At 48.0% G+C, this 8,026-nt stretch overlaps 1 protein-coding gene across 1 annotated transcript; it reads left to right on the top strand.

The window, feature by feature from the left end:
• The first annotated feature begins 3,285 nt into the window (after nucleotides 1-3,285).
• avpi1 (arginine vasopressin induced 1) lies at nucleotides 3,286-4,362 on the top strand. Its single transcript, XM_038773393.1, has 2 exons — nucleotides 3,286-3,717; nucleotides 3,925-4,362. Exons 1-2 carry the CDS (start codon nucleotides 3,359-3,361, stop codon nucleotides 4,043-4,045), a joined length of 480 nt encoding a protein of 159 aa, XP_038629321.1. The 5' UTR covers nucleotides 3,286-3,358; the 3' UTR covers nucleotides 4,046-4,362.
• Nucleotides 4,363-8,026: the final 3,664 nt, after the last annotated feature.

Here is an 8,026-nt window from a genome sequence, read left to right as displayed (position 1 = left end):
CGGGTGTGATCGTGAAAGGCTCAATGTTAACGCAAATCTTTTCATTTGCCTGCTGTGCTCTTTGTCTTTAAGCTCTGGCGGGCATCGAAATAGGTCATGTTGGGTTATATGGAAACCAAAATAAGCCCGTGTAAAGAGGCAGAATTAACGGCTCTAGTTACACAACAAGAGAGCTCGAGAGTGTCCGAAAAAAGAAATAATCTCTGGGCGGGGAGCTGCTGTATGGGATGAATAAACAGTGATAGCATTTGTAGGTGGTAGCTCTGTGATACGGAATTAGAAAACCACACAGCAGTTGACACACAGGGGACTGGCTCACAGCCAAAGCAGCCTGTTCTGGTCCCGACCGGTTAGAAGCAGACTAGAGGGCGGTCGCTCTGCCTCTTATTGTAATCAGAAGTGTTTGAACTCACTCTAATTCCAGAGAAGTGATGCAGTTGCTCGCTCTCCCTGCTCCACCATTAGACCTGAGGAGACAGTCGAGGAATCTAATGCACGGTTGCCAAAACGTGAAAGGCGGGCATCGCATTGTGTCAATTCCCGTTGCTCTTTAAGCTTTAACCTGATGTTATTCACATTGTGCGACCGAGACCCGTAGCTGCGCTTGAAAAAGATACCTTTAGAGTCTTAAAGGGACAGCGCCCACGCAGTGATCTGGAACTTGAGTTCAATCCCATTGTGAGGATTTGAGTGCAGTTTTTAAAAATTGTGGAAATAAAAAACTGGTAACAGCAAAAGCAGGGGTGAAGCTGTCAAATTGCTGTTAAAAATTATCCAACTGGTTCATTAATGTCCCTTTTTGGGAAGGAAGCCTACCCTCCTTACTCCACTGAACTAACACCTGACTCCATTCACCATGCCAGTGTGGTTGATTCTTAACCTGCCCTCTGAAATGACCCCGTTATATCAAACCCCAGAGAAATTATAGGGACGGACAGGAAATGCTGGCCTTTGTCGCTAACACCCGCTCAATGTGTGAATTTCAACAAAGTCCATGGAATCGAAACAGTGCTGAAGGAGGCCAGTCGGCCCATCGAATCTGCATCGACCCTCCGAATGAACATCCTGCCTAGGCCCATTTTCCCTCCCTATCCCCTAACCTGCACAGCTTTGGAAACTAAGCGGCAATTTGGCATGGCCAATCCACCTAACCTGGGGTGGGGAGGGACGGGGGGGGGATTGGGGGGGGGGGGGGGGGCAGGGACTGCAGGAGGGGGGGGGGAGACTGCAGGAGGTTACGGGGAGTGAGACGCTATGGAGGGATTTGAAAACAAAGAAGACATTTAAAAATATATAAAACTAAGGCATTGCTTGACCGGGAGCCAGGGTAGGTCAACAATTTAGCACTGCAGCCTCACCACACCAGGGAGCCAGGTTTGATTCAGGCCTCGGGTGACTGTCTGTGTGGCGATTGTAAGTTCCCCCGTGTCTGCGTGGGTTTCCGTCGGGTCCTCCGGTTTTTCTCCCACATCCACAGATGTGCAGGTTGGATGGATTGGCTATGATTGATGCACGGCGGAGTTACAGGGATAGGGCGGGGGAGTGGACCTAGGTGGAGTGCTCTTCCAGAGGGTCAGCTCAGACTCGATGGGCCGAATGGCCTCCTTCTGCACTGCAAAGATTCCATGATTCTAAGCAACGAATGTTGGGTGAAGGGAACTTACTGTGAGTTAGGGAAGAAGTGACTGACTTTCGGATGATGTCAAATTCTCAGGGGGGGGGGGGGTAGAACGTAGGAGACAAGCCAAGAATGCATTCAAATTCTGGATGTAACAAAGGCACGGCTGAAGCGGGTGAGCTGAGGTGGGGCAAGACTATTTCACAGAGGTGGAAATGGCTGAAATGTATAGTGGGAAGCTCATCTCAGGGTCAACTATGATCCTAAAGTTGCAAACTATCTCACTCTGCATGAAGCAGTTGCAGTACTGGAATGAGGTTATTAAACACCTTAGTCTGATTGTTCATTTTCCAGCATTTTATACTTCATTTGAGTGTTATTACTATATTTTATTCTCTCGCTGTGTTAAAAGTCTGACAACAATGTAGAATCCATGATATTAATGTTGGTGGAAGATCTTCTTTCAGCACCGTGGGCCTGGAACTGAGGCACCCACCACCATCCAAAGTGAGCCGTGCCAAAATTAAACATGCCCAGATGGTAGAAACAATTTGTGCAGCTGCCCGATATCTTCAATGGGTAAACAATTTCCTGGGTGATGGCACTGCAGTCAAACCAGGAACACGCGTCCCGTTAGCTGACGCGTCCCAGCCAGCGACTGTTGGGATTGGACTACTGAAAACAGCCGAGCTTCCAGCTCATTGCACTGACAATTTGTATTTGTGTAGCACCTATTGGAGTGTAAAACATCCCGGGAGGATTCACAGGAGGGTAAATCAGGCAGAAATATTGACACTGTACTGGGGTATTGGGACAGGTGGCCCAACACATGGACAAAGCGGTACGTTTTAAGCAGCCTCCTGAATGAGCTAAGAAAGGCAGAGAGGTTTAGAGATGGAATTCCAGAGTTTAAAGTCCAGGCAGCTGAAGCCATCGCTGCACAAGGAGAATGGGAGATGATTAACGGAGCCAGAATTGGAGCACACAATGTTCTCTGTGGGGTTGAAAGGTGTGGTCCTGCTGGAACCTTGTGGGCACAAACTGAAAGGCTGACTGTGTTGTCCTTCTGTGCAGTCCAACACCCTTCTTCACCTCATCCACAACCCTCATACCTCTGAACCCTCAGCCCAGTGGCTCACCCACAGGGTGTAACACTTGAAGGGGGACAAGTCTCTGGGGTTAACTAGCGGAACTGTAACCTACTGAGGAATCAATGCAAAGGCATTGGCTTAAAAAGCCAAAAAGTCGAGTCAGGGATTTTTCTTTTTAAAAAAACAAGAACAATGACCTGTGGAAGGGAGAGAAAAACAAAAGGGCTGTTTGGAAGCTAATAAAATGTGAGTTGTAAATTCCAGCCAGCAGCAATTGCCGGTACAGTCATTGCAAGTCATCCCTACGAGATCCAGCTCAAACCAGACAGGCTTTCCCCTTGAGTCTGTGCCAACAAACAAGGCTGATCATCCTCCCCTCTGCTCTGGGGCGATTGACAGGCGCAGCGCCCCGCCCCTCAGCGCTGCCATTGGCTGAGGACGCCGCCGATCCCGGAAGGGGAGACAATGGGGGCGCCGGCTGATTGGCGGGGGGCCGCGCGTCGATCAGTCTGAGTGACAGGCGGCGCCCGGGGACCCCCCGGGGCGAGTCAGGTATATAAAGTGGGAGAGTAGCTGTGAGCCGCGGCAGAGCGGAGCGGAGCAAGAGGGCAGCGGCGGCACGGCGGGCGCAGAGGGCACCGAGCTGGCAATGCTGACCGGAGGGGACCAGCTGGCGCTCAGGGTGGAGCCGCCCTACTCGGCCCCCTGCCCCGTCTGCCCGGCCTGGTTCGGCGGCAGGTGGGTGCGCAAGTCCCGCAAGCAAGCCTCGGCCAACATCTTCCAGGACGTGGAGCTGGGGCAGATGCAGGCGCTGTTCAGGAAGAGCGGCGATGAGAACGCCGAGGAGCGGGCCAGGATCATCTGGGAGAAGGAGGAGCAGGGCGAGCAGGACATTGCACAGGCTCTGATGGAGCTCAAGTCCAGGAAGACCCAGCTCTTCTTCCAGCACAATAAAACTGGAGCTGAATTCTTGGGGCTGATGTGGATGAAAGCCTTTAACAGACTGCGGTAATTATTTGCACTATTTTTAAGAAAAGAACTGGGGGGGGGGAAGACCTGGTGCTTTTGTATTTAAAAAAAAACACAACTACCTCAATTTTCTCCTCCCTCGACGCAGTTGCATCGCTTTGAAACTAGTGACTTCTTTGTAACACTGTGTGTTTGTTGTTTCTGCAAAGTTTTATTGTCTATAAAATTCTCCATCATGTCTCCCAGCATCAAGGATGGAGGGAAAGCTTCTGAGTTCGAATCTAACGCCAGCCTGGAACGATCGCAAAGGAGCAAGATTAAGAGAAAAAGACTGAGTGCAAAGAGGTCCTTCAGAAAACTGCTCTAAAACAGGGGATTGTTTGATGCGGGGGAGGCTGCTGTTTAAAAAAAAAAAATCCCACACGTCTTGCATTTGCACCAAACAAAGCAAAAAAAAATGAAACTGCAACTTGCTGGGGAGATCAATCGACTGCATTTTTAACTATATGAAGACGTTTTTGTCTGTCTTGACTGTTCTGCTTTTGTGATTTATTTTTTTTAATGATTTTTTTTATTTAAAATTCTCAACACTAAAAAAAAAGAAGTCTCTCTCTTTTTGGATGACCGATTTCATTCCGTTACACGTTTGCTACATTTCAATAAATTTGTCATAAAAACTTCCAATGGTGTTTTGCGGCGTTTTGCTTTTGTTGGCGATGAAATTTGGGGGTGAAGTCTGCATCACAAGAGGAGTTTTCTGTAGACGACCAGCCGATCAGAGTTTTTGCCTTTAAAGGTGGCTGTTGGGTGATCAAATTTGGGAAGTTTCCATTTTCAGCTGATGTCTCTCCACCCCTGCACACTCAAGGGGGTAAAATGACCTTCCACTGATTTCCCACCACCCCCAGGAGAAAAGGAGAGTTGTGGGAGATGGGGAAGACAAGCTGGATGCATTTTTCACATCAAATTGTGGTTGCTTTAGTTGCCCATTTAATATTAATAGATGGATATTTCCATTTTATGTTCTGGCTATGTCCAATTCTATTGAGCAGAAAATTTACATCTCTGTCCCTAGCCTTTGGGAGAGTTCAGACTGGTTGAGGAAGGGTTTCACGCAGCCTCCTGGGACAATGGATGTGAGTGTCGTGGGCAAGGCAAACATTTGTTGCCAATCGGTCACATGTAGGCCACACCAGGTAAGCAATAAAACCTAGCACTTTGGCCAAAAGTCTGCCTTGTGTGGCTTGGTGGATAGGAGGAATGAGTTGTAAGTAAGAATTTCCCAGATAGAATGGCTATCCTGACTCCACTAGGACCGCTGGTGGAGTGGAGGGGCATGCGTGGAGTCAGGATTCAATGAGGGTGGAGTGATATGGGCGACACGGTAGCACTGTTGCTTCACAGCACCAGGCTCCCAGATTTGGTTCCCTGCTTGGGTCACTGTGCGGAGTCTTCACATTCTCCCTGTGTCTGCGTGGGTTTCCTCCAGGTGCTCCGGTTTCCTCCCACAAGTCCCGAAAGATGTGTTTGTTAGGTGAATTGGACATTCTGAATTCTCCCTCTGTGTACCCGAACAGGTGCCGGAGTGTGGCGACTAGGGGCTTTTCACAGTAACTTCATTGCACTGTTAATGTAAGCCTACTTGTGACAATAAAGATTATTATACCACAAAGCAGTTGGATATAGCACTTGGGGTGAAGGGGATCAAAGGATATTGGGAGGAAGCTGGGATCCGGCTATTGAGTCAGATGATCATAATGAATAGTGGAGCAGGCTCGAAGGGCCGTAGTGGGTTCAGTAGGCCAGGATTTTAATTCACTATAATACCATGGGGCAAAATCAGCACAAAACCTTCCATCTGTTTAGTTACCATAACAACATGTCACGTTTACCAATCTCATTGACCTACATTGGCTCCCAATCTGGCAACTTTTCAATTCTAAAATTGTTATCCTTGTTGACACATCCTTCGATGGCCGCACCCCTCCCTTGATCTGTAATCTCTGGCCCCACAAACCTCAGATCTCTGCACTCATTTAATTTTGGCCTTTTGCGCACACACCCAATTTTAATTGCTCCATCATTGGCAGACTTTAAGCTTCCAACATCCGAAGCTCTGAAGTTGCCTCTCTAAACTCTTGTAGCTCTCCTTCATCTTTCCTAAGGTCTCCCTATGTTACCTGAGGTCAATTTATGTTTTGACAAGTTATCTATGAAACACTTTGGGAATTTTGCTACATTAAATTTTTGCTACATTACATTGCAAATTGTTTGGAGCAGGGACTTCCTATTCTTTTTTAAAATAAATTTAGAGTACCCAATTATTTGTTTTCCAATTAAGGGGCAATTTAGTGCGGCCAATCCACCTAACCTGCACATCTTTGAGTTGTGGGGGTGAGAGCCATGCAGACACGGGGAGAATGTGCAAACTCCACATGGAGAGTGACCCGGGGCCGGGATTTGAACCCAGGTCCTCAGCGCCGTAGTCCCAGTGCTAATCACTGCGTCACGTGCCACCCTTGGGACCCCTATTCTTTATGGACCACTGCATTATTGTTCCAAACTTTAATCTTCATGAGCTGAGATGATGTCAGCTCACATTGATGGGTTGAAAGTTTCCGTCTGCTGATCGGTCCCAAGGTTTAGAGCAAAACTCTAGTTTCCACATTGTCAACCTACTCCCGAGAGTGGATTATAGTCACTCCCGGACTATAATTGAACATTAGAAATTTGGGTGTGTGCACACGGTGGTACAGTGGCTAGCTCTGCTGCCTCACTGCTCCAGGGACCCGGGTTCAAATCCGGCCTGAGGTGACTGTGTGGAATTTGCATGGGTTTCCTCCGGGTGCTCCGGTTTCCTCCCACTGTCCAAAAATGTACAGGTTAGGTGGTCTGGCCATGATAAATTTCCCCTTAGCATCCAAAAGGTTAGGTTGGGTTACAGGGATGGGGTGGAGGTGTGGGCTTAAGTAGGGTGCTCTTTCCAAGAGCCAGTGCAGACTAGATGGGTTGAATGGTCTCCTTCTGCACTGTAAATTCTTTGACCTGTGAACATGGATTAGAACAAATGAATAAACATTACGTTGACAGTCCCACTTCTATAAGGATGGCTGGTACAGGAATATCACTGGCCTAAAACATTATTGGTGGTACTGTGGTGGGAGCTGAGGTCTGTATCCAGGGGCTGTTCTATGAGACAGGTTAAAGAAAGAAGTAGTAAGAACCTGCATTTCTACAACACATTTCACAGCCTCACGATATCCTCAGGTGCTTTAGGATATTTCTTGACTGAAAGTGGTGAGAATCAGGAATGTCCCATCACAAGGAGCAGTTAAGGTGAAAAGCACAGTTGCATTTTTGGGAAACACGGTGGTACAGTGGTTAGCACTGCTGCCCCACAGCACCAGGGTCCCGTGGAGTTTGCATTTTCTCCCTGTGTCTGCCTGGGTTTCCTCCGGGTGCTCCAGTTTCTTCCCACAGTCCAAAGCTGTGCAGGTTGGGTGAATTGGCACAGGGTTACAGGGATAGGGCAGGGGTGTGGTCTTGGGTAGGATGGTCTTCTGGAGGGTCGGTGCAGATGTGATGGGCCGAATGGCCTCCTCCTGCACTGTAGAGATTGTATGGATTTAAAGGGAAGCTTGATAAACACATGCGGGAGAACGGAATGAAAGATTATGCAGATAGGGTTGGGATGAAGCAAGGAGAAATGAAGCTGATGGAGTGAAATGGCAACATGGACCAATTGGGCTGAATGGTCTTCTTTGCTGCAGAGAATATATAACAGTTGATGAAGCATCTTTGACACGTACACAGTTTGACGCAGAAGCACTACAGACCATTCACATATAACCAACTTCCACAAACAGCAAGCTGATGATGACCAGATACTCTTGGCATTGATTGAGCGATAATAATAAATCTGCGAAAACATTAAAGGCTACTGAATAATAATGATTTTATTATCTAATATTGGCTGGGACTCTTCCTTGAAATACTACTTGGGATCTTTTACATCTGCCTGAGAGGATTCAACATTTCATCTGAAAGTTGGCATCACCCAGCAGTGCAGAACCCAGAAAGCTTTATTCCGTATCTCTCCTGCCAGTGTTTGATGGGGACAGTGTAGAGGGAGCTTTACTCTGTATCTAACCCCGTGCTGTACCTGTCCTGGGGGTGTTTGATGGGGACAGTGTAGAGGGAGCTTTACTCTGTATCTAACCCCGTGCTGTACCTGTCCTGGGAGTGTTTGATGGGGACAGTGTAGAGGGAGCTTTACTCTGTATCTAACCCCGTGCTGTACCTGTCCTGGGAGTGTTTGATGGGGACAGTGTAGAGGGAGCTTTACTCT

Source organism: Scyliorhinus canicula, chromosome 16 (assembly GCF_902713615.1).
Source record: "Scyliorhinus canicula chromosome 16, sScyCan1.1, whole genome shotgun sequence".
NCBI lineage: Eukaryota > Metazoa > Chordata > Chondrichthyes > Carcharhiniformes > Scyliorhinidae > Scyliorhinus > Scyliorhinus canicula.
This window is presented reverse-complemented; position numbering and strand designations above follow the sequence as displayed.

Excerpts from the sequence above, each read along its gene's own strand:
- avpi1 (XM_038773393.1), top strand. The coding sequence starts at position 3,359 with ATGCTGACCGGAGGGGACCAGCTGGCGCTCAGGGTGGAGCCGCCCTAC. Across the intron at positions 3,718-3,924 it reads AAAGCCTTTAACAGACTGCG|CATCAAGGATGGAGGGAAAG; the intron begins GTAATTATTTGC and ends CATGTCTCCCAG.